General features: G+C 38.9%; 1 protein-coding gene across 5 annotated transcripts in view; it reads right to left on the bottom strand.

Annotated features, from left to right (window-relative positions):
* Positions 1–26,818, bottom strand: part of VPS13B (vacuolar protein sorting 13 homolog B) — a 486,846-nt gene that overhangs the window by 399,289 nt on the left and 60,739 nt on the right. For all 5 annotated transcript variants that reach the window (XM_075085497.1, XM_075085494.1, XM_075085496.1 and 2 more), the window contains exons 8-12: positions 14,655–14,923; positions 11,966–12,061; positions 11,505–11,627; positions 4,427–4,564; positions 2,980–3,067 (exon numbers count right to left, since the gene is read on the bottom strand). In XM_075085497.1, the coding sequence (XP_074941598.1) occupies positions 2,980–3,067; positions 4,427–4,564; positions 11,505–11,627; positions 11,966–12,061; positions 14,655–14,923 (714 nt within the window). The remainder of the gene's footprint in view (positions 1–2,979; positions 3,068–4,426; positions 4,565–11,504; positions 11,628–11,965; positions 12,062–14,654; positions 14,924–26,818) is intronic.

Raw genomic sequence — 26,818 nt, 5'->3', positions numbered from 1 at the left:
TTAACATGGACTTTTGTCCTTCCAATTCTACACAGTATCCAGTTCAGATTAACACTATTAAGTGTAAAAAAACCATAACCTCACATAAAAAAAATATCAAAGCCAAAAGCCTTTAGAATGAATAACAGCCTACCTGTTCAAAAAGAAAAAAACAAACTCATTTGTATTTGTAGATATATATTTCAATATATATATTCAGTATATAAATAATATACTGAAGTGACAACATTTATACAAATTACTTTCTGGAATAATTCCATTTAATTCTAACCAAGTGCAAAAAGAATATGATAGAAAACCTATTGGTGCTACAGAAGTAGGTGATCACAGGTTACTTTTGAAACTTTGCAGAGCCATGAAGGTAAATAATTTCTGCTCACTGAGTATTCAGTTCTCCGCAAACCATATGTCTAATTCTGACAAAAAATATCCTAAAATGAGAGTGATGCATAATAAACTCGCCACCAAAATAGACAATATAAATACCAAGTAACTTCAAAAGTACACCCCATTAAGTCTGTAGGTCATGCAAATCAATGATCAGGGAACTGAGAGGCTACACAATGTTTCAGGAAAACTACAGTTTTTTCCTGAAATACAAAACAAAAATTGGAAGAATAAAGTTCGAAGGTAAGGATAGGCAGAATTTGAGAGACTACTGTGCATGACTATCTATCTAGTTTTCATTCAAAATACTAGAAGTGATTAATGCACTTCTGTAAGTGACAACTGAAACTCCTGAGGTTAATGTTATCCATGAGGCACTTGTGGTTTAATCAGTAATCGTATGCTTCGGGAAAGGTTAAAGGGGCAAAGAAGGTGTCAAACCAAAATTGCCTTGACAGATAAAAATCTTACAATCACAGCAACTCCCTCCTATAAATGAAGTTAGCTTAGGGTTTTTAGGGGAAGGTGGTGCACAGTGACTGTAACTAAAAACATAGGTAACAATGTGAAAACAAGAAATAGTAAAAAATGCAAAGTTTTACATAAGTACTTTCATATAAATGCCATATATTAAAAATGTAGCAAGATTTCTATTGTTTTCAAAATATTGAGGTATTTTTACCTTCATTTCAAATGAAATAATTTACACATATTTATTCAAATTCTATTTAAAAGTTACATACTTGACTCATAAAACAGAAAATTAGCTAGACAATAACTAGCAGAAAATGTCGCATTTGTTTTTCTGAGGAACAAAACTATTTGAAAATTCAAGGTTTTAAGTTCTTGATTCTAGAGTTGTAACAACAACTTAAAGCATTAATTAAAAAATTAATTACTGCATTCTTTTATGTAGTCAGGTACTAAAAAACAAAACAAAACAACCACTCAGCAAGGCTCGATCAGAAGCCCAGCTACATTTTTGATGTATTTTCCTGGTGGCTGATGCAGGGAATAAAAGCCAACGCCCTGAGAAAAACTGAAAGAAACAGAAGAAAAGCTGAAGAGAAGGAAGGAAGTCAGAAAATACCAGTAGCCCGGCCTTGGGGTGGGGGGGATGGGAAGAAGTGGTTTTGCTCAGCAATTTCTGAAAGGGTTTAGTTACACTCAGAAAAAGATATGTCATTAAATTCTTTGTGCATTCAGAGAAACTCCACAAAATCAATTTTCTCCCATAATCAAATAATCTGTGCATATTCAAATTTTTATACCAAAATTCAAAAAGGAGATAAGGCTTATCCTAGGTCTTCAACTTCTCTGCACAGAAGTTCTGCATGCAATTATACAGTTATTTCTTCATTAAAACCAGAAGTAGACTACAGTAGAAGCTTGACTTAACGTACATTTTCTCAGCTTCCCATCACATTCACGGTACAGAGAGGGAGGCCTCAGGGCCAGGAAAAAACTGTTAAATTACTTAGTGTATCCCTCCACTATCAAAGGCAATAGCATCAGTTATTTCTTTTCATAAGCTTTGCACAATCCATCCTCTAACCAAACTGGAAGTTTTTCTTTCCTACTCCTTTTATAATATCCAACAATTCCAGAAAAGAGAAACATACAAGTTGAGACTTTTCTTACGTAGAGACAAAAACATGCAAGAAAACCCAGATCAGTTGGATTAGGTAGCAAGGACAGATAAATCTTCAGTCACAAAATAGCAAGAAGTTCCCAACAGATGTCCACCGAAATCATGTTCGTGATAATAAATACACAGGTGGGGAAGAAAGCTTTATTTAGGCAATAAAATTGTGGAGCAGCAGCTGTAGATGACAATCTTCCCAGGGGTAGAGGAAAATCACATCGTAATTCATTATAAGAATATCTGCATAAAAATATATACGCATTACTCACTGATACATTAACCCTTTTGTCCTGGCTTTTATGACACTCACAAAAGTAGATATACTTACTGCACTGAATTCACTGTATTGTCTCAGATTTAGAAAATAATTGATAGGAACCTCAAAAATTACTTAGAATTAGCCAATATTTATGTGTGCATGGTTTAGACTAGTATTTGCTCACAAAGCTGTTCAGATATATACATTAAAGGAATAATTCTCCACACTCTCATCCTTGCATGTTTCTCCACTGAAGATTGATAGCCCTTTTCATCTTCTGCACCAAGTAGATGATCAACTTCATTCTTCAACCAGGGTTTCTCAAAAGATTTCCACCACCCCACTCCCCCCACAAAGTCAATAATGACAACTTTAAAAAAAAAAAAAAAAGGCATCATACTTTATGAACTTCACCACTGCTACAAGAGAACTATTTTCAGTTTAGCAACTGACTGTAAAAGGTGTTGTGATTGCTTACAGGGGGAGTGGGAGGTAGGTAGGAGGGGGGAAGGAAGAACACCATCAACACCTAACCAAAACAGCTAAGTCTCAAACATATCAATGAAGATGAAGCCGTTTTAAAACGATGGACCTAAGGTAAGTTAGAGGACAGTTGGTCAAGGACCAGCTATGCATGAGAAGTCTTTGTTTCTATTATTTAACAGGGTAAACAAAGGAAAAAAGGTACCTTTGCCACTGGAGCTTTCCATTGTGTACAAGTAATCCATGTAGAAAGCCCCAAACCTCTGCATTCCAGCTATCTCTGTGTATGTCTCCTACCAACAAAGCAAAGCAAACAAAGAAAACGTCGTATAAGGAAAGAATCTTGAGATTACCAACTGATAGGCTGCATGAGAGAGATATATATTCATGTTTGGATTGTGCATCAACACACGGAAAGGCTTATCAAAACAAAGGACAGAGGTTATCCCAAAGAATTCACCTTTCCGATAGGTAATGTAACTTCTATTTGAGGCCACACAAAGGCACATCCATAATTCCAGTGGACACGCTGATCAATTCAACAATAACATCTAGTTAATTAGTACCTCTAATGGAGTAAATATTCTTCACTTGACCTCCTGCATCCAACAGATCTGCTTAATTGAATACAGTGAAAACTGGAGCTCATTCATTCTGGCTCTTTTATTTAAGGGATATTGTAGTTTTATCTTTAAACAGTATGAAACTTACTAAGACTTTAGGCCATCATTGGGATTTATACATAATATAATCCATTATTACACAGCAGGTTTGCCTCCCCTCTTGCCAAAAAATAGGCAGATCATAAAAGCATTGAAGACAGGCCAAGGAAAGACTAAAGCTTTAATAAATACGAAACGTTTGAATATCTGTAAGTACTTGTGATTTCACTAATTAATTTCAATTTTTATGGGATTCCTCAGGGTTACACTTCTTCATCAGTAGTAATAGAGAGGTGTAAATTGCAAAATTTAAATTTAAAAGAATTTAGATATATTCAAAATTGTAAGTGGGTTACCTGTACAATAACAGACCATAGAACTCCACCTATGAACACACCTGGAGGGGACCACCTTGGTCATCACATCCAGTCTTTAATAATTGCAGACAATCAGGGAATAAAGTTTTACTGCACAATTTTCACCAGAGTCTATTGGTGACTGAAAATTTATCTCTACCAAAGGCAGAATTAGTAACACTTCCTCTAAGTAGACAAATACAGCACACAAACAATAAAATTAACACTGCCCAAAGTCTGGTTTCCAAGAGAGCACTTAGTTTGAAGACCATGAACTACTTATTGGTTGGATTTAAAGATGTATGTGCTGGTAAAGCTCGACCTTTTGCTAGCATTCCCTCATATCTCTGTTTTTCTCTGCAGGTGTTCTCTAGTTAGTGTTTTCGGAAGCTATGGCATTAATTCAGATTTTGAGACAGGAGGGGAATTTGAGGTTTCTTTTGGACTTTTTTTTTTTTTTAAACTCTTTAAGCAACCAGGTTAACTTATGTTTTTGCGATCTCCAAAGATTCGGTTAAACATGACAAGGTAATGAAAATCAGTCCTCTAACAGCACACAGACCTAAATAGTCATTAGAAATCTATCAGAGAGCATTAGAATTTTTTTCTAAAAAAACCCATATACTTGTCTGACCTTATGATGAGCTGCATCCAAAATAAATTCTGCCCGAATACTATTATTTTCTGGACTTCTGTAATCAAATAGTGAATTCGTAAGGTATGTCATTCCTTTTGCGCTCAAATTTTCTCCACAATTAAAGAAGTAAGCCTCCTTCATGACGTAGCAGAAAAAAAACAATAAGGCAAGGGAGAAAAAAAAATACAGTCAAGTTAACAGAGCAGTGGCAATTCTGCATAACCCTAAAATGACATGATAGCATCCCTCAAGAGCTTATTTCATAATGAATGAAGACAGCTAAAATAACTTTGAGTAACACTGAAGTTTGTCCACTCCCCTCCCCATTTTCAAATTAATAAAAATGGCCTGAGCTAGAGAATATTATGCAACCCATGATAGAGAACATATTAATTTTATTTTAACAGAAAATAACCTCACCTCATTGTTACTCCAAATTCTGGACCATCCTGTTAACCATACACAATCTTGTCACTAGATGCTTCATTTCTCTGACTGACCAATGCCTTTCAGATGCTTTACCTATCCTCTTCACAGTAAGCAGTTATTTCAGTGTTTGACCTGCTTGCTACCTTATCGTTCTTTATTCATCTAGATTTTCACATGCTTTCTCCATATCCCAAACCCTCTATGCTTCTTTTTAATTACTTGGAATAATTAATTTAATTTACATAATAAACAATTAATTAACACAACTCTTGCATCAGGACTTCTTTCAAAAAGGTTATTTATGTGAGACTGAGAATAGGTGGTTGAAAAAAAAAAAAAATCAATCACATACAACAAAGCTGGAACCTTTATGAAAGGCACAGTTTCAACTAGAGCAGTACTTAAAGAGAACAGGTGAGGCACTATCAACATCTCCACCATTCTCACAAAAGTAGATGTTTTCCTAGAGGGTGCCAGAAAAATGAAAGAGAACAAAAACCCAAATGCCCCTTCTCAACTAACCTACAAGAAACTCATTTGCCCACCCACCCACTCCAACCCAAAAAATCAATTCTCTCATGATTTTATACCTCACAATCTCATAATTGCTGCAGAGAAGGCTGCTGTCCAGCCCTACATCCCCAACCACATCTTCCCTGTATCTAACAAGGCCAGCACAGCACCTCTTACAGTTGGCTCACACTTGCCTCCCCAGCCTGTCTTTCTGGAAAAGCCTATGTGTATCGACTGTAGCATACCAATCATGTAACGTGTCCCACCCCACTTCCATTATCCCAATAAAGTCATACTCTAGAGCTGTGTATGGATACCTAATTCTTCTTGATTGTTTTCTGTGTTTCATGCATTCGTATACAAATGCTTGAAATGGATGCCAAGCCATTCTGCTCTCACATGGGAAGTATAAGAACCTGTCCCATCCTACCTACTACAGTACGGTATATGATAATTTTCCAAATAAGATACTTGACATTAATACACAGTCACTTTATATTTCCTTCCACATTCTTTATTTTTCTCCTTAAAATACTAAGACTGCACAGAGCACTAACATCAAGTTAACAGGTCTGTTGTTGGCTGCATTACTTGTTTTTATTTATACACAGATAATAATTCCTGTTCTCCAGTAGTTTAGGGCACTATTCAAACCAGAGTTCTGCTAAAAATCCTCATTATTGAATTTAGAATCTTAATGCACCACTTCATTACATATTTTAAGAGTAGTTCATATGGGTACCTGATTTTGTCTTATTAAGCAATTCAAGTTTTGCTTCTATTTAAAATATAGAAATTAATACTGTTTTACTCCTTCACTTGATATTGCTCTCAAACTTCTTGAAAAATGAGGCAAAACACTCACTGAATATTTGAACTACACTTCTATTATCTTTAGCATACAGTATTCACGTTTCTTCCCTTCCAATCTTCTGTTGGTTTAAGTACTTTCAAAGTTTCAACTGTTTTGCTACACAAGATTGAAGTATGCAGACATACAGAATGATGAGGGGTAGTGGGGTTGTAAAAAAACCAAAAGTCTTATGTTTTGCAGCTTCTCACTCTTCGATATTTGTCTTTCAAAGAGTAAGGAATAGACATTGAGTTCTATATTCCAGTGACATAAAAAAACCTTAAATCACAATCAGTAACAGCAGCCTTTCTAAATTCTTGCAGCCAAGTATTTTAATTACTACATTGGCCTTCTATGATGGAGTGACTACATCAGTGGACAAGGGAATAGCTATAGATATCATCTGTCTGGACATCTGTAAGGCCTTTAACGCAGTCCGCCACAACATCCTTCTATCTGAATTGGAGATATATGGATTTGATGGATGGACTAGGAATTGGTTGGATGGTCACATCCAGAGGGTAGTGCTCAAACACTCCGCGTCCAGATGGAGATCGCTGACAAGTAGTGTCCCTCAGGGGTCTGTACTGGGACCAGTACTGTTTAATATCTTGATCTCACTGTTTATGTCATTGATGGAATAGACCCTCAGCAAGTTTGCAGATGACATCAACCTGAACAGTGTGGTTGACACACCTGAATGACAGGATGCTATCCAGAGGCAAGCTGGACAAGCTCAAGAAGTGAGCCCATGTGAACCTCATGAGGTTCAACAGGGCCAAGTGCAAGGTCCTGCACCTGGGTCAGAGCAACCCCCATTATCAATACAGGCTGGGGAATGAATGGATTGAGAGCAGCCCTGAGGAGAAGGACTTGGGGGTACCGGTGAATGAAAAGCTGGACATGAGCCAACAATGTGCACTTGCAGCCCAGAAGGGCATCCATCTCCTGGGCTGCATCAAAAGAAGCATGGCCAGGAGGTCAACAGAGGTGATTCTGCCCCTCTGCTCTGCTCTGGTGAGACCCCACCTGGAGTGCTGCGTCCAGCTCTGGAGCCCTCAGCACAAGAAAGACATGGACCTGTTGGAGCGGGTCCACAGGAGGGTCACAAGAATTATCCAAGGGCTGCAGCACCTCTCCTATGAGGTCAGGCTGAGACAGTTGGGGTTGTTCAGCCTGGAGAAGAGAAGGCTGCAGGGAGACCTTATTGCAACGTTTCAGTACCTGAAGGGGGCTAATAAAAAAGATGGGGACAAACTTTTTTTCAGCTTTCCCTTATGGTACTTGTGGGCTATCGGTCTTGTGCCAGTATTTAACCTTAGATGGAGTTTACCACCCGCTTTGGGCTGCATTCCCAAGCAACCCAACTCTAAGAGCCCCAGACCCAGCGTGCCAGGGGGCTGCTACCAGCCTCACGCTGTCCGCAAGTTGCAGCCTCAATCACAAGGATTTGTGTCCCCGAAAGCAATGCCGGGGAGCAGGGTTTCTGTATGCCACATGTCCCACACCCCATCTTGAACTCTCTCTTCAAAGTTCTTCAAAGTTCAAAGGCATGCTGCATTCCACGAACCAAGGTTCGAGACATGGCCGAGGGTGCCACAACTCATCAAGAGAACGAACTACTACGCACTGCTACTGTTTCATGTAGACATGAATGACACTGAGATCCGTAACCTGGGTAAAAATCAAGGAAGACTTTCGAGCGCTGGGGGAACAAGTGAAAAACATTGGCGCCCAAGTCATCTTCTCTTCCATTTTGCCAGTTCGAGGGAAGGGAGCAGCCAGAAACAGGCACATAACGTATATCAACTGCTGGCTACGTGGCTGGTGCCACCGTGAGGGGTTTGGCTTTTATGACAAGGGGTGTTCTTCAATGACTACAACATCCTAGGGAGGGATGGAATCCACCTGTCCAAAAGGGGTAAAGGAACCTTCAGCAGTAGGCTGGCTAACTTGGTGAGGGGGGCTTTAAACTGAAGGACTTGGAGGGTAGTCTCCATTGCAGAAATGCTCATACCAGCACATCCAACGGAGGAGTAGGTCAGGCCAAGCAGTGTGGTGACAGATGTTCTGTAGCTGTCTGCCTTGATGTGAAACAGAAGAGTAATCACCTCAAGTGTATGTATACAAATGCACACAGTCTAGGTAACAAACAGGAGGAACTGGAGCTCCGTGCCCACTCAGAAGGGTATGACATCATGGGAGTAACTGAAACATTGTGGGACAACTCAAATGACTGGGGGATCGCAATGGTTATAGGCTCTTTCATAAAGACAGGCAGGGTAGAAGAGGTGGAGGAGTCGCACTCTACATTAAGGAAAACCTCAAATGTATCAAAGTCAGCTATGGTGATTGTGACTGCTCTATTAAATGCCTCTGGGTTAAAGTCAAAGGGGTCATCTCCAAGCAGGACCTCACAGTGGGCATCTGCTCTCAACCTTCTAACCGTGATGACGAAGCCAACAAAGTGATATTTGGGGCACTAAAGCGAGCTTCTGGCCAACAGAACCTGGTCCTGATGGGTGACTTCAACTACCCAGACATCTGCTGGAAGAACAATATGGCAGCTCACATCATCCACCAAGTTCCTGGAATGTGTAGAAGACTGTTTCCTGATACAGATGTTAGATGTGCCAACCAGGAATGAGGCACTGCTGGACTTGCTATTCACAAACCAAGAAAACCTGCTTTGTAATATCTCGGTTAGTGATAGCCTTGGCTGCAGTGACCACAATATTGTGGAGTTCGGGATCTTGCTGAGTGTGCTGAAGGTCAGCTCTAAGACAAGGGTTCTGGATTGTAGAAGAGCAAACTTCACTCAGGGCTCAGTTGGTAGGGATTCCATGGGATGCTTCATAGAAGACAAAGGAGCTAGGGAGTGCTGGGACTTCTTCAACAACTCTATTGAAAGCACAAAACCAATTTATCCCCTGTAAAGGAAAGGGAAGTAAGCAGAGCAAGAGGCCCCCCTGGCTCAACCATGATCTCCTGGGTCTACTCAGATCCAGAAGGAAAGCATACCAGAGATGGAGAAGTGGAGGATTATCCGTTGAGAGCTACAAGGGCATTGCCAGAGTGTGCAGAGATGCAGTTAGAGAAGCAAAAGCCCAACTCGAATTGAAACTGGCTGTAGAAGTGAAAAGTAACAAGAAAGGTTTCTTCAGGTATGTCAACCATAAGCAGAAAAAGAAGGAAAACATAGGCCCACTGTTAAACAGAAAAGGAGAGTCAATCACCAATGATGCTGAAGAGGCAGAGGTCCTCAACACCTTCTTCACCTCTGTCTTTACCAATACTGTTGGGTCCCAGGCTTTGGGAACGAAATTGCTGGTTGATCCTAATACCGACCCACTATCAGTGAAGGAAGAGTTAGTACATGAATTACTGCAGGAGCTTGACCCCTACAGATCAATGGGCCCCAACAACATCCACCCGAGGGTGCTGAGAGAGCTGGCTGACATCATTGCAAGGCCAGTCTCCATAATCTTCGAGAAGTCATGGAGAATGGGGGATGTCCCAGAGGACTGGAGGAAGGCAAATGTATCCCCAATCTACAAGAAAGGCTCGAGGGAGAATCCAGGTAACTATAGGCCCATCAGCCTTACTTCAATCCCTGGGAAAGTTATGGAACGAATCCTCCTGAGGGCCATCACTAGTCAAATGATGCACTTGATTGGGAAAAGCCAACATGGCTTCACTAAAGGAAGATCGTGCTTGACAAACCTGGTGGCCTTCTATGACAAAGTGACTTGCCTGGTTGACATGGGGTGGGCAGTGGACATTGTCTACCTGGACTTCTCCAAGGCCTTTGATACAGTCCCCCACAGTCGTCTCCTGGAGAAATTAATGCGTTATGGCCTAGACAAGTGGTCTGTGCGGTGGGTGGGGAATTGGCTGACAGGCCGCACCCAAAGGGTGGTGGTAAATAGCTCCTTTTCCAAGTGTCACAAGTCACAACCCGTCACAAGTGGAGTCCCCCAGGGATCAATATTGGGCCCAATGTTATTCAACAGCTTTATAAGTGATCTGGATAACGGCATCAAGTGTAGCCTGATGAAGTTAGCAGATGACACCAAATTGCGTGGGGAAGTAGACACTCGAAGAGAGAGCTGCTCTGCAGGAAGATCTGGATAGGCTGGAAGAGTGGGCCAGCAAGAACCTTATGAAGTTCAACAAGGAGAAGTGTAAGGTCATGCACCTGGGAAAACAAAATTCGGGAGTGCAGCACAGACTGGGATCCACCTGGCTGGAGAGCAGCTCTGTGGAAAGGGACCTGGGGGTCCTGGTGGACAGGAAGCCCAACATGAGTGAACAGTGTGCTGCTGCAGCCAAGAAGGCCAACAGGATGCTGGGTGGCATCAAAAAGGCCATCGCCAGCAGAGAGAAAGAAGTCATTACCCCACTCTACTCGGCGCTAGTCAGGCCACACCTGGAGTACTGTGTACAGTTCTGGTCCCCTCTATACAAGAAGGATGTGGACAGGCTGGAAGGGGTCCAGAGAAGGGCCACCAAGATGATCAAAGAATTGGGAAGCCTGCCATATGAGGGTAGGCTGGGAGAACTGGGTTTGTTCAGCCTTGAGAAAAGGAGGCTCAGAGGGGATCTCATCACCATGTACCAGAACTTAAGGGGTAGCTACAAAGAAGATGGAGGTTCCTTTTTTACACGGAGTCACATGGAGAGGACAAGGGGGAATGGACACATGTTGCTCTTAGGGAGATTCTGATTGGACACCAGAGGAAAGGTTTTCACTTTGAGGACAGTCAACCATTGGAATAATCTCCCCAGGGAAGTGGTTGACTCGGTTACGTTGGACACCTTTAAGATTCGGCTGGACAGGGTGCTGGGCCATCTTGTCTAGACTACGCTCTTCCTAGAAAGGTTGGACTAGATGATTCCTGAGGTCCCTTCCAACCTGTGATTCTGTGATTTTTAGCATGGCCTGTTGCAATAGGACATGGGGTAATGGTTTTAAAAGTAGAAGAGGGTAGATTTTTCCTAGATATATAGAAGTTTTTTACCATGACGGTGGTGAAACACTGGAACATGTTGCTCAGAGAGGTGGTAGGTGCCCCATCCCTGGAAACACTCCAAGTCAGGTTGGACAGGGCTCTGAGCAACCTGATCTAGTTGAAGATGTCCCTGCTCACTGCAGGGGCCTTGGACTAGATGACCTCTAAAGGTCCCTTCCAACCCAAACTGTTCTATGATTCTATAATAATTCTAAAGCATACCAGAATTTTTTATTCAGCAAGTCAATTAATATTTCAGTATACTCACTTCATCATTCCTATTCATGTTATCTTCAAAGTCTTTAATTCCCATAATTCCTTTAAGGCACATAGCTTGGCAACCAACAAAACCTATTTGGCAGTCAAAGAAAACATCACCTTTCAGAAGAACCTAGACAGGAAAAACAGAAGTGATCTTTTTAAGAGTTCTACTCCATGAGAAGTAGAAAAGATGGAGAAAAGTGAACCAAAATATGTTCAGGTTTATATATTTAGAGCTTTAGTAAATAGCAAGTTAATCAAGCAGTGCACTTGGAAGGGATTAGAGTCTGATCACTACAGCACTAGAAACAGACAATTTCTATCTACATGATTATTAAAATAAACTCATCCAATATAGCAGAATATGAACAATCAATAATGAAATAATTTCAAAATATTTTATTAGTAACTATTTAGCACAGTATTTATAGTCAATCAAAAAAAAAAAACCCATCAATAGAAAATTACCTCAGCTGTGGTTCCTTCTTGTTCCCAGCATATAACTTCTTTGGATTTTACTTTCTGAGGGCTGTAATAACTACTTTCAGCTTGCATTTCAGTAAGCTATGAAACAATAGGATAAACACCTTATATAAGTCAATATTAGTATTAAACATCAGTAATGTCATTAATGTACAAACTGATGAAGACAAATTAAATTATGGGCTAAAATTTATTAACAAGCAGGAAACAGGTGCAGTTAGACAGCTGTAACACATTATCCATATTAGAACTTCTCATATTCAACTTCTGGTTGAAGTATGCCATAACCAAGTTTTAAATCCACTATAGTATTTTTAGTTTGCTTATCTAAAGAGAAACTATGTGAAAAGATGAGACAGATACACAGCTCCATTATTAACACAGTATCAAATTAGCATATAATTTGCTGTAAAAATCTGTATGTTATTTATCCTTCCCAACAAATAAACAAACAGCATGATATTATTAAGGAAACATTTTGATTACAACCATACTTTTTTTTTCTTGTCATGGCAATTGAAAGAAGCATGCATTTATATTTCTTGCATGATTTTGATATAAAAATTTGAAGTGTTAAAACACACACACTCAGGTTAAAAACCATATAACCTGCACCTAAGAAAAAGGAGAAGAGAGGCACAAAATAATGGAGGTGTTATGTTTTGCTTTAAAAAGTACTTAAGTTTATGTTGAGCAACTTCAATAGTTCAAATTCTGGTTTTTATATAAAAATATCCACAAGCTTTCATTATTTCCAAGAGTGGATACACATGGATGTTGTTTCAAATTAAAATTTTGTAACCCAAATGTCCAAGAAAATTGGATTAAAAAAATTCAATGATCACCCTTCACCTGTGTGCAATTATTGTAGAGGAAAAGCAATTAATTGATTAAAAGAACTCAGACATTGCAAGAATCATTTTCACCATTATTAGAAAATGCTACATTTAATTTGGCATGATTTTTAGCTGGAATGATATCAGCTGTTCAGAATGCTAATGCAGTAACTTGACCTTATTTTTTAACCAAATATGAACCACAAATTAATTCCATACATTCTTTGCATGCAAGCAGAACAATGAATTCTGTTTTCCTCCTAACTGTCACCATATTAATATCATACATCACTTTACATTTAAAATTTATAGAATGTAGGATGTTACATTTTAAGTACTTTTTATCACTTCCTAATATAAAATGCGTAAGCTTCCCAATGAAATGTTAGGAAAGCCAATCCAGAGAATCTTGTTCAAAGACGTTCATGTTATTTTTAAATGAGTTTTCTCATGTGAGGAAAGAACACAGAAAATTACTACTGTATGACAAAGCGCAAAAGAAAGAAGGTGCTGAGCCATGATAAATGAGAAATTCAGAAGTTCGGCTGGTCGATGGGTTCTTTTAAGTGGTGTCCCAGGGATATAATTCAAGGTAGAAGAAAATATTTTCCATTATTTAGTTTTAGCCTTTTTTTTTTTTTTTTTTTTTAAGGAAAGCTGAAGCAGATTGACAAAAGAGAGCATGACAGAATGTCTGTTGATGCTTTACGTCCTCAAATTTTGCAACCAAATTTGCAAGGAGATTAATGGCTTAAAACATTAACCTCCTCAGGGAACGCCTACAGCTCCCAAAGCCACTTGTCTTCATCCTTTCTGACTAAGATAAGATGAAGTAGCCATGAAGGCACTCAAAACACACTCAGATGACGAACCAAATGTGCAGAAAAGGGACAGGGAGATGCTGGTGGTATTGAGTGTATAATCATGAACAAAAACATTATATGATCATTATGAAAGTACTGCAGTTCATCTGAAAGGCTCAAAATCATAAAAGTCAACTTTAGTTATTCTGCTGCTCATAGAAATAGTACTACTTCCTGTGTGGGAAAGTTCTAGCCTTGATTTAATATATATATTTAATTGTAAAACCAAGACAAACTTTCTGTTGTAGTTGTGCCCATAGAATTGCTTTCATATAGTTTGGCACGTGTAAGAAACATTTTGCTAATTCAGAACCTTAATTTTTAATTTCTCTCAGTACATTTTAATATCTTATTCAGATTCTCCATATTCCCTTCTGCAAGCTTATAAAAAGAATAAAGAGCAATTCTTCTGAGATTTGTTTGCAGAAAATACTCAAATCTTTCTCTACATACGTAGTTTATAGCTCAGAGTCTGTATGTAATCTATCCTCTGTTTCTTTAATTCAATTCCAACCATGGAAAAATAATTTCAATATTATCAATTTAAATTCATATTCGCACATATTATAGTTAAAAAAAAGAAAAAACAGCCCTCCAATTTAGAAGCTATATGAAAGAAAAGCTTTTTTATAAAGTATATTTATATAAACATTAGATGGATAGGTTACTGCAAGAAGCATACATAAAAAGCCTTTTAAGCTTTTTCTCCCATTAAAAAGACTTATCTAGGTAAAATCAAGTGGTTTCCCTTTAAAATTAAAATATTCATATTCAAATCCTACTGCAAATAGCAAAACTGCCTCACACTGCAATTAACATTATATTATGGTGCAAGAGGAACTTTCAACATTCACTTTTTTTATTCATTAATGTAATATTCCCTGTCTCGAATGAAACGCTAGACGAGCACTCAGATAATCTTTCCACTTTCTCAATAAGCCAAATAAATCCTATACGACACAAAGAATTACTTACCTTAAAAGTCACTGTTGCCTTTGTACAGTAAAACCCAATTGAAATAATAGGATCCTTGAGGGATTGAGATTTCTGTTGATGTAGCATGGTTCCATCATCAGTTCCACTAGAATCATTCTCTTCATCATCGTAACTCACAATAGCAGGAACAAAAGACCAAGCCCAAGAAACCCATCCTTGTTGCTGGTCATCGTCTTGATGCAAATAAGGATCTTGATTAATATATTGTGTTGGATATTGCATTACTGAGCTTGTTTCATCTTCTGTGCCTTTTAAAACAAAAACTAAGTCAAATTTCCAGTCAACCATGCCTGAAAATAGTTTATTATACTCAAAATTATAGTATGTGAAATTTATCTAGGACAATATTCCACATATCATTCGAGGATATTTGGTTTATAATGATAGAAAATAAGTAAAAATAACACTTGTTTGGTTCATGAACAATTTCCTCAAAAAAATATTAAGGACCTCTGCAACATTTTCATTATTGTACATCTGCAGTGAGACCGGAATTTGTCATCTATACCACATGCTTTCAAGGCTTCTTCCGTTAAAGCCCTTCTGAAGTTGCAAATTAAACCATACTTAATATGGATATATTGTAATCTTGTAGTTTTCCATTTTAAAATGAAATATAAAAGGACTTCAATTGCAAAATGCCATAATAAGGAAAATGTAAACACAGCACAATTCCAAAAATTAAGATTGAAAGCCTCCTTTGTTTAAAAGTCAGCCTTTCAAGTGTTCAAAGATGCAGGTTTATCTACACTCAGAAAAAGCTGGTGTGCCACGTGTGAGTCAAAAAGCCAAATGTTGGTGGTCTGTGAAAAAAAAAATATTAGGGATAGCATACAGAACAAAACAAGGATTTTCCCAAAAGAGACGAGTCTAAAATTTGTGACCCAAATGGAGCACGCTGTGCATGTACAAACAGCAGCATTGGCTTAGCCTATCTGCCTCCATCACCACTCCTACGGGACTCACGAGGGGTATTAACTGCTTCAGAGTTTCCATAGGTAGTACAGAATACAGAACTGTTCCCACAGGGAACAATACTGAATGGGTTATTTAACTGAGAATGGAAACAGGCATATTCCATTTCTGTTTACCTGTTTTTAAATTCAGAGGACCCACTCTTATAAAGTTTTAGAGCTTTTAGTTTTTTAGTCTAATTAGCCTTTAGCCTTTTAGTCTTAATTATTTATACACTTGCGCAATGGGAGAAAGCGTAAGAACAACCACCCATGAGAATTCTCTGCACATGCTTGGAAGGAAGGACACCTCCTTCAACAAGAGCAATGCAAGCTTCCTTCCTGCTCTTTACAACTATCAGAGATCAGACTGCAATGCAAATGTAAATCTTGAAACACAGGAAATAAAGAAGAGGTGCACATAAAGTCTTGGAAATGGCCATGAGGCAGAACAGTCAGGTGTAGAAGGAAAAAGAATTAATACAAAGCATGACTTGAGTAGTTTAGCCTAGACTGATGTTGGCAAGCACAAAAGAAATGGTGGAAGGTCTGCCAAAAGGGAAAATAAATCTGGAGGTGGAGAACCTGTGTCATGTATAACATTTGGTCTACAAAGCCATAAAATTCAGCCATCATTAAGCACACCTCTTTGCTGAAGTATGTGTACACACAGAGACAACAGTAGAAGATGACAAATGATAGTTTTGTTTATAATATTTATTGATATTTTAGAAACCATTAAATAAGATGAAACAGCAGATAAACTAAAATGGTGATAACTATACACTGTGAGATAAAAGACAGAGAGGAAGACATACCTATCTTCTACCACTAAAACTACTACAACAGTTATGTCATCAACAGTCAAATTTTGCAACAAATGCACATCAGCCTACTAATCAACACACAACATCCTCTGAACACTTCAAAGCATATATATAATGTAAATTCCTTTCTAACAAGTAATACATGAAGGGGAGTATGTACTTTGGAAACACAAAGTCTCTTTGGTTTTAACCATGCTAACCGCTGCATCAACTGCAAACATACAGGATAGTGAAACATAATGGTAAGACCCCTACATTTTACATATATGACTTTGTTAAAGGACAAAACACTCCTACTCATCAGGTTTGTAAATTCATTCTTTCTAGCTACCCATAGCTGAGATCACACTGGAACAATCTTGTTTAACTAGCGTAGGGTAGTGATTCCAGTTAATTAATGCATTTTATATAAATTAAAAGATTGCAGCATGACTGCATCTCATTGTTTCCATATTCAAACCAAGTCTGATCTTCAGAAATCCACTTTCCTTTGTTTTAAAGGGTTTGAGATACTTATCTCTAAGAGTCTGGAAGTTTCCATCTCTCACCATAAGTCTGGAACTAACCCACTAGAAAATTACTCTCTTTGTATTTGTTTATTTTTCTGTCTGTATTAGTGTTCAGCCAGGTAAGGCTGATCCAGCTTAGCCTGTAGCTACATAAATACAAGTGCTGGAACTAGGGCAAAAGAGAGGGAATGCATCACCACCCCTGCTGGCAATAACGTTAAGTTTTCATCTGGTTGAATCAACCATGAAACTGCATAAATGAAACTTGATAAGTTTTTCAAGAACACAGCTGTAGATGTTCACTCTTGCACCACTAAATAATGTAGACATTAAAATTCATTTCCTCATCCATATTTTACCTGCCATAAGCTGAAGAAGCTACTGCAAACTCACAAGTAAGAAAACATTATCATTAACTATGAATACAAAACTTATGGAATAAGTCATGTTTAAAAAAAAAAAAACCAAACTCTAAATCTGGAAGGAGCAAGAGTTACCTGGCTGATAACAGTTTGGGTGCTGACTTCGAGAATGCAATAGCCCTTAAATTTGTCCTTGCTGCATGAACTGCCCTTGAAGACTCTCAAATGTAATAACACACATGCTTTCAGAGTAATAAATATTTTCTGTAAGTCCTCCCTTTGCATGTATTTATCATAAAGGAATGCACAGGCATGACTAACATACGGGGGGGGGAACAAAAACTCAATGTTTGTAAAAGTTTCCCCCATTATGTTTATACTATTCAGCAGCTGTGCCACCAAACTGAATTCTATTTGAAAGATGTTTGTTTAGGATCTATACCATAGAAAGACAATAATTTGACTGTCACAAGACAACTCACAGTATCTACTATGCTAGTAGCTTAAATTCTTGATGTTTAACTAGTTTTACTTCACAGTACATATTAAGAAATAGTGGCTCATGATCTATTACACACGTACAACATTATCAGTGAAGGACACTGTACATAACTGGAAATTATACCAACGCCAGCAGCAAGTAAAAATCCCATGTACCAAGCTCTACTGAAAGGTATTCTGGATCTCCTTTTAAAAGCAAATGTAATCCCAACACTTCCTAGTTGAAAATCTGATGCTATCATAAATGTAGCATGAATACAGTATTTTAAGAAGTCACATGCTCAAGTGACAGCAGTTCTACACGTTTAAGTGGTATCACACCTATTTTATACAAGACAACCCACCGCAGTGACTCAGGTAGCCAGGAATCAATACTGCAAAATAATAAGACTTAAAGGTTTCTTCTCATTTTGTCATCAACATCATCATCTTCCTTAAACTCAAACCTCTGGATCCCATTAGACCAGCATACAGCTGAACCTTACAGACAAACATAAGTCACAGGAAGAAATCATAACTCCCTTTTACTGCTGATTTGCACTGCCCACTGGATATAGGATGTGACTGCAACATTCAAAAGCTTTGGGTTCAACTCTAGAGAATCAGCTTTTTCGTGGCATGTACCTCCATCTACTAAACAAACTTCCCCAAACTTCTACTCCTAGTCTACCTGGCTTGCCTTACTCTAAATTGAAATTACCCTAGTGAAGAACTGATGGATAAGGAGGGAGAGAATGAATCACCTTCCAACTTTGTCAAGAAGTTTCCAATAAGATGCCACAACAATTCTGAAGTGCTGAAATAACACCAATAATTATCCTAAAGTGCTCCCATTACATTACTTGGGATTACTAATCAATTATTTTAAAATTCCAATTATTTAAACAATATCCTAACCTCAGTAAAATTAGGAGCAGATGTATGAGTTAAGGGTGAGCTACAAAACAAGTGGCAGTGATTTTAAAACACCAGAACCAGGACAAGAGGTAGGGGATCTATTTTCTGTTTTACTGCCAAAAGAGACTAAATAATGTGAAATACCACAAAAAAATGGCAAGTGCCCTGGGCTGAGGTACAGGACAATTAAATTGGGTATCTGCACTTACATACCAATAGGGAGAGGAAGGTGTTAGTTGTCTGACAACGCAAATCCAAAAAGTATTTGTTTCATATCCTGCATACAAGTTCAAGCAGATCAATTAGAAATATGCTTTGCTCACAGGAAGCATAAAAAAATTGCTTGCATTCTGCTATCTACTTTAAGCCACTTCTAAAATCAGCAGCAGAAAATCTTGCCTGACATTTAAGCTTTTATGTTGTAAGTAAAAACAAGGTCAATGTGGGGCTCATGGCTTTCAAAGGTTTAATCAGATTTTTGGGGGTCTCTACTTAAGGAATACTAATGTTTTCCAAGAAAAAAAGAAAATGGCAAGATAAACATCTATTTTATGCTAAAAGGCATTCATAAAAATCTAGTTATCCACAAAATGATTGTATTCCCTAAAACAATAAAAATTTAATATAAACAATTTTTATCTCCGCAACTTTGGAACTTTACAATTTGGGAAGATTCAATCTTTACTCATTTTTTTAATTTGCTACTCATTTAACTGATGTTAACAGACACAAGCAATTTTATGTGACTAAACATGTATTCCAAATTAATGAGCTCTGGCCATCTCCACACATTGAGCTTGATACCCATTCTCAGCATATTGGATCTCAGCAGCCAGTTACCATGCACTATTATAGATGCCTACAACAAAGTTACTCACTGTCATGCTGGCTGTTAGACAGCTGCACAACACACTGACCCCACAAGCCCCATTCTGCCCATGTCTGTCTGTGCTGCGTCTCTACAGGCTGTTGAAATGCAAATTTTAAGTATAACTGCTTGTTCCTTGGGAGGATACCAAAGTATACAGGCAAGGAAGAAGCTCTGATAATGGAGCTAGATAACTGGAAAGGGGGAAAGGAAAAAAAAAAAAGAAAAGAGCGTGGGGGTTTACTGGACAGGTCATTTACCCCACGAAACACATGAAAACATGAAGAGCTGAAACAATATTATGTACCCCAGTATGAAGGTCATACATATATCTCCATCTCTAATTCTCAAGAGAAGACAAAAACTGAAGGGACAAGAAAAATACACAGGCAAGTGTAATTTGGCACACGCAACCTTCTATCCTGACATCACTTCAGTCAAACTGGGGATCATTTTCTCCACTGTTTAGAAATAACTCTCCTCTACCCAAACTCTTTAACACAGTGCACAGCTGCTTTTCCTCAGTCAAGTATGGATAAATAAATCTATTTCAGTTCTCCCACTTTTATCCTAATAGAGTACTGCAGCATTGATTCCTTCTCCAGCAACTAATGCTCACCTAGGATTTCTTGCTGTCACAAATTATTTGCACCTGATTTTCTCAGTCAACTCAAATCACATATGCAGCCAAAAGCTGGCAATATATTAAACTCATTCTCTTGATTTGCTGTTTGTTCCATTGGTATCCCCCAAAATTCCCGGCGCTACTGTTCTTACCACCAAGTTTTCAACAAGGAGCACTTCAGCCCATTAAAAATTTGAATTTTACAGGATCTATCAATATTTTATTCTCTATAGTGTTGTAAAAGTTTTAACTACTCACATTCACAAAGGCCTTCCTTATTTTCATGTAGGTTTTTTGAGAGTAAAGATCACAACAGGGTCAGTGTGCTTTACAGATATTAGAAAATTTCACAGTATTAATTCAGGATGGAAAGGTACTGATATTATTGCTATTTTACACCTAGGAAACATGCTTCATGTACTGGAATCACATCTGCCATGGATTTCATTTCAGGGGGTGGGGGGGGATTCACAAAAAACACGCCCAAAACTGGCATAATACAGAATCTGAAGGCAATCATTCAGAGGAGGCAGTACCAGGAACTGTTAAAACCACTCTCATAAGCTCAGTAGCTCATACTGCCCATGATTCCAGCTTCTCATATCTGTCCCAAGCTTCTTGCTCAGCATCTCCTATCATCATCATGCAGGCCCACCTCCGCTCTCTACCTGCCTGCCCTGCACCTCTCCCTCAGCCATGCAACTCTTCATTTATAGTCCACTAATTGTATTTCTTTGCCCAGCAAGTGCCAAACCTCCTCTGTTTGAGCTTTTTCTTTTCTCCAGACCTCTGAGATCATTCTTACTTAACCAGCTCTAACATTTCAGCCTTAGAACATCAACCTCAGATGCTCCATGCAACTAAGTTCCGGCGCTCCCTAGCATCCTGGCTTCTCAGCCTCTTTCATGCCTAAACCATTTTCATTTCTAGTTACATCAGCCAATTTTTTCCACCACAAACCAAAAGCTTATTCTGAAGTCCCAGCCTGCCACAACTACAACTGCTGGTTCCACCATACGCTTTTGTCCAAACCCTTTTCACTTTTATACCTCTCTGCACTGAAATGCATCCATTTCCTCCTCCGTGCTACCAGTACAGTCAGACATCCAAGCCCACAGCTGAGGCAGCCCTCAAGCCCTCAGAAGCAAAAGCCCTGTCCAGCCCTGAGCAGCAGCCTGGTCCAGTACGCACGCAGCACTAAGTGAACTTACATACCAAGCTAAGGTGAGTTACTACTTGTTATTTATGGCCTGTAATTTTACCCGTGTACTCTGAATGCTTTCAGCTTAATAGAATTTGAGCACATTTTACTCAGGCAGCAAAATACACGTTTGTGACACAGGCTACCCTGCTGCCACATCTCAAGGTCTTGATCTTATGTTTGGGGATCTAGGAACAAACAGCTGCTGGAACACTCTTAGACATGGATAGGTGACTGATTTTGTTATGTCACCAATGTCATAATACAAGTAAGTTCCATCCAAAACCACTAAGAATCAGTTTAAAGAATTTACTGGGTTCAGTTATCACTAAAAGCGTGGGGACTGCTTACTACTAAATACTAGGTTGAACTGTTTAATGAATCTTCAGAATACTTTCAAAGTGATAAAAATAAAATCCTTATAGGAGGTCTGTATATTATAAAACTGTAACGTATTTAGGCACAATTCAAGTAGAATTAGTCTTGGATTTCACGAAGCGTTACTCTTGGAAAAAAAATGTGGCTAATATAGCTCAGCAGATAATACATGTCATTTATCATTGTACTTGTTTACAAGATTCTTTTCTGAAAATAGTAGCAGATCCACAGTTTCCTCAGAAGAGTTCAAATCTGTGGTTGGAAATTTAGATGACGAATGACCCACGAAGTGCTAAGAAAGTATTAGGTTTTTTTTTCTTCTTAGAGACAGATATAACATGAAGTCGTAAGAAAAAAAAAATTTAACTCAAACGGATGGTATGGGAAACATGGTTAATGTCAATTTGCCACTCCTGCTTAACTGCACTGAAGAGGAAAAAATAATTAGATCTTCTAAAGTTTTAATTACGTGTGTATACATGCATGTGCACACATGCATACATATGCCTACATATATACTAAGCTCTATGCAGGAAACAAGCAAAAATGGTTGTTGTGGTTTTGCCGAAAACTCAGCCCCACACAGCCGCTCAGTCACTCCCCCACTGGTGTGACAGGAGAGAGAATCAGAAGGGTAAAGCTTGTGGGCTGAAATAAGAACAGTTTAATTATTAAAATAAAACAACAACAAAAATTCAATGGAAAGGAAAACAATGAGAGGCGCGAACCCCGGGGTGGGGGGGAATGAACAACCAAAACAACTCGCACGTGACGCAGCTGCTCACCACCCGCCAACCCGCCACCCCCAGTCCCCAAGCCACAACCACCTACACCCCACGCACCAACCGCTCCCATTAATGTACTGGCCGTGGCGTCACATGGTACGGAATGAACACCCCATTGGCCAGCCGGGGTCAACTGCCTCGGCTTTGGCCCCACCCCTCCCGGCCTCCCGCCCACGTGGCAGAGCACGGGAAGCTGGGAAGGTCCCTGGCTACTACAGGCATTACAGTGAAGAGAATTAACTCTTCCTGGTAATTATTCTGGCCTGTAAGTGGTGAAATATTTAGCAATAAAGTGCAAAAATATTTTTCAAAAAAATATTTTGAATATAGAAATGGACTTCTAGAACTGTTTCTACAACTCTTGTTTGGCCACCCAACAACTGCCATCTCTTTAGTGTTCTGAAGACAACAGTTCTGTCAAATAGATATGACCTCATAATTAAATACAATGATGATGTTTGAGTACAGCGTAGTTTAACCAAAACTGCATAGGAGATTACAGGTCTCCCCCTTGTTAGTTCTTGTCATTGCAACCTTACTCTAATTTCTGACCCTTCTGACAACTCGTGTACATCAGTGTGAAGTAACATGCTATTATTTCTTTTTTAGGTGGCTGTTTTATGACAAGCTAGGAAGCAACATTCACAATTGTTCAAAAGAAGAACGCAAATGCCATTTAGAGACAGCAATTGCAATTCAACCTTCCTGAGGACATACATTAGAAATAAGGATGAAGAGAGACACATTGCCAAAGATTTTACTCATATTGGGACATAAGAATGTCAAGTTCCGTTCTAGATGCAAAAAGGCTGAATTCCTGCAGGCAGATGCCTTTTTAAGGTTAATCTTCTCTTAAACTATATTTCTATTTCACCACCCATCTCACACCCTAACCAAAAGCAGCCAGACAAAACCCGCATATCTCTCCTATCCAGCTTCCATCCTCTTCCAGTTACAGCTGTCCATCCCAGTTCTCATTACCAAGCTTATCTTTGTCTCCAATCCTTAGACCTTTTCATCTGTAACTAACAGCCTACCAGTCCCAGCTGTTCTCATACTAACTTATATGATCTCTGTATTCCTTCAATGGCTTTCCTATATTCAAATGGTCCAACTCACCTGAGTAGCTCCAAAAATCAAGCTACAAAGTTCAATCAACTCTAAATACGTAATAATTCTCTGTGGCATGAAAAACTTGACCAAATATGGGTGAACTTTGATGGGAACATATTAAAGATATTTGTGGTACAAAGACAACACTGAAACCAAGAGTCATACAATTCTTCATAAAGTAGTTCTTCACCCTTTCTTCTGCAAACAGTACAATTAAAAAATCGGTTAGATGCAAGGAGTTCTTGAAACGCACACTAATGAGCTTTCTATTTAACTATTCTTTTTAAATCTCCAGAGACATTTAAGTTAATATTTTCAGATTATTAAGTACTTCTAATCACAGAATCATAGAATCATTAAGGTTGGAAAAGACTTCTAGGATCATCAAATCCAACTGTCAACCCAACACCACCAGGCCTCCTAAACCATGCCCTGAAGTGCCACGTCTACACGTCTTCTAAATACCTCCAGGGACAGTGACTCCACCACCTTTCTGGGCAGCCTCTTCCAATGCCTGATCACTCTTTCTCAGTAAAGAAATTTTTCCTAATACCCAATCCTAACCTTCCCTGATGCAGCTTGAATCTGTTTTCTCTCATTCTATTGCTAGTAACTTGGGAGAAGAGACCAACACTCACCTTAATACAACCTCCTTTCAGGTAGTTGTAGAGTGTGATAAGGTCTCCCCTCAGCCTCCTCTTCTCCAGGCTAAACAACCCCAGCTCCCTCAAACTCTCCTCTTAAGGCCTGCTCTCGAGACCCTTCACCAGCTTCTTTGCCCTTCTCTGGACACGCTCCAGCAATTCCATGTCCTTCCTGTACTGAGGGGCCCAAATCTGAACACAATATTCAAGGTGTGGCCTCACCAGTGCTGAGTACAGGGGCACAATCACCTCCCTGCTCCTGCTGGCCACACTGTTCCTCATACAAACCAGGATGCTGTTGGCCTTCTTGGCCGCCTGAGCACACTGCTGGCTCCTGTTCAGCTGGCCGTCGACCAACACCCCCGGGTCCTTTTCCTCCAGGCAGCTCTCCAGCCACTCCTCCTCAAGCCTGTAGCGTTGCGTGGGGTTGTTGTGACGCAAGTGGAGGACCTGACACTTGGTCTTGTTAAACCTCATGTAATTGGCCTCAGCCCATCAATCCAGCCTGTCCAGGTCCCTCTGCAGAGCCTTCCTACCCTTGTGCAGATCAACACTCCTGGCCCAGCTTGGTGTCCCCTGCAAACTTACTGATGGTGCACTCGATCCTCTAATCCAGATCATCAATGAAGATATTGAAGAGGACTGGCCCCAACACTGAGCCCTGGGGAACCCCGCTTATAATACACCAGACAATCATCTGTCTTGTGTAACAAACTCCACATTTCTTGTAAGGCAATAGGTTTCTAGTGCAGAAAACTATTTGAGCTTTAGAGAAAACACAAGAGAACTATTTACAGACATCTTTCTTATTTGCTGAGTTCCACATAGCAGGAGCATGACAGAGAATTCTACACCTGGCATGACAGTGAAATGTGTTTTTTTGTGCCAAACAATATTGAAGGCCATATTTTGGCAAAAAAACTTTCCACTGCTGTCATTTTTCCTATACTGTATGTATTTCTCTGAAACCAGAAAAGACAGCAACAAGATCAAAACCATATAAATGACTTATGTAAATTGAAATTGTATATTTCTTAAACAAAATGAATTAATTTAGTAGTTTACCCAAACGTTTTAGATTGTTGTAATACTATAAACATAAGCATAGCTTAAGAACGCTGTATCACCTTCACACATAATTCCAGGAATATTCTAGAAGTTATCATGCTCTTGGCTGTGTGGTAAATATCTCTTCCTACTTCCACAGATCCAAATTCAGCCTTAGAAAGATAGCCAAAACTTATGTCTTGAGATTAAAATTAAAACACAAGTCTCTAAAGTTCCCTGTTTTGACAAAAAAAATTAACTTCTGCTCTACAAAAGCATAAAAACAAGAGTTCAGAATTTGGAATGACAGTCCACCCTCTCTCTTCTAAATAGTGCCTCATACACTACAAAAACTTCAGAGTCAAGGTTGGATGTCCAAGATCATGACATTCCTGAATAAATTCTTAAAAAAGATTGAAGCAATCGTATTAAATTATGTTGTACTTTCTTGAACAGTCTCTGTTTATACTTTACATAAGAAGTGAATATATATTTACACAAAGGTGAATAAGCAGGAAAGTATTTAAGTTCCAATGTCTACTTAGAAATTTTATTTCCCTTAGATTTTAATATAAACTAAGCATCTATATGCCTCTCATGTTGCTGCAAATTCCAAACAATTCATCTAACATAAAGCTTCAACACTCAAATACATGACATGATACAACTAGAAAAGAAATAAAAATTACAGTAGCGAACTTGGTAGCTCCTAGCAAAGCCACATAAAACAGACTGGAGTAAAAGGTTCACAACTCAAAATGCATCACTGTTGTAACCCTGGCAATATTTGGAAAGCAGCGCATGGGAAGCCATCACACAAAGGTAAACAGAATTCACCCGTCATCAGCACAATGCTCCTCAAAAGATCACATCACAGTAAGTTACCATGGAACATCATGTAGAAGAGGGAGTATGTGTTCATGAAAATAAAAACACAGAGGAGACTAGACAACGTAAAAGGACAGAACTACTGAAAACATAGTGCAGAGTAATACTTTGCTGTTTAGAACAAATGCTGATATATCTATTCTCAGTAGCACGTTTCAAAGAAAGATACAAAAACACATCACTTATAAGCTGGCAGCAGCCAAATTTGAACTAAATAAAAGACAAATCAAAGTTGCCTAAGGACAGGTGTCTTGCCGCACAATACAGTGACAGATAAACCCAAAGTATCCTGCTGTGTCACAACTCCTCAAATGGTCTTTAGATAAAGTTTAACCTCAGTTTAGTCAGGACCATCAGAATACTTTCCAGAACATAACATGAAAAAGATGTTAGAGCACTGCATACTTACCCAGCGCAATGAACTGCCTCTAACTAACTGCAGACTGCCAATATACTTCACAATGACTAGCCTTGGCCATTCATACTTGTAGGAAGTGAAGAAATCAATGTTTTTAACTTTTCCTTTTAAAAATTAAAAATTTTAT

This window comes from Phalacrocorax aristotelis, chromosome 2 (assembly GCF_949628215.1).
Source record: "Phalacrocorax aristotelis chromosome 2, bGulAri2.1, whole genome shotgun sequence".
In the NCBI taxonomy this organism is placed as follows: Eukaryota; Metazoa; Chordata; class Aves; order Suliformes; family Phalacrocoracidae; genus Phalacrocorax; species Phalacrocorax aristotelis.
Note: the sequence above shows the minus strand (reverse complement) of the source record. Positions and strands in the feature narration are given on the sequence as shown.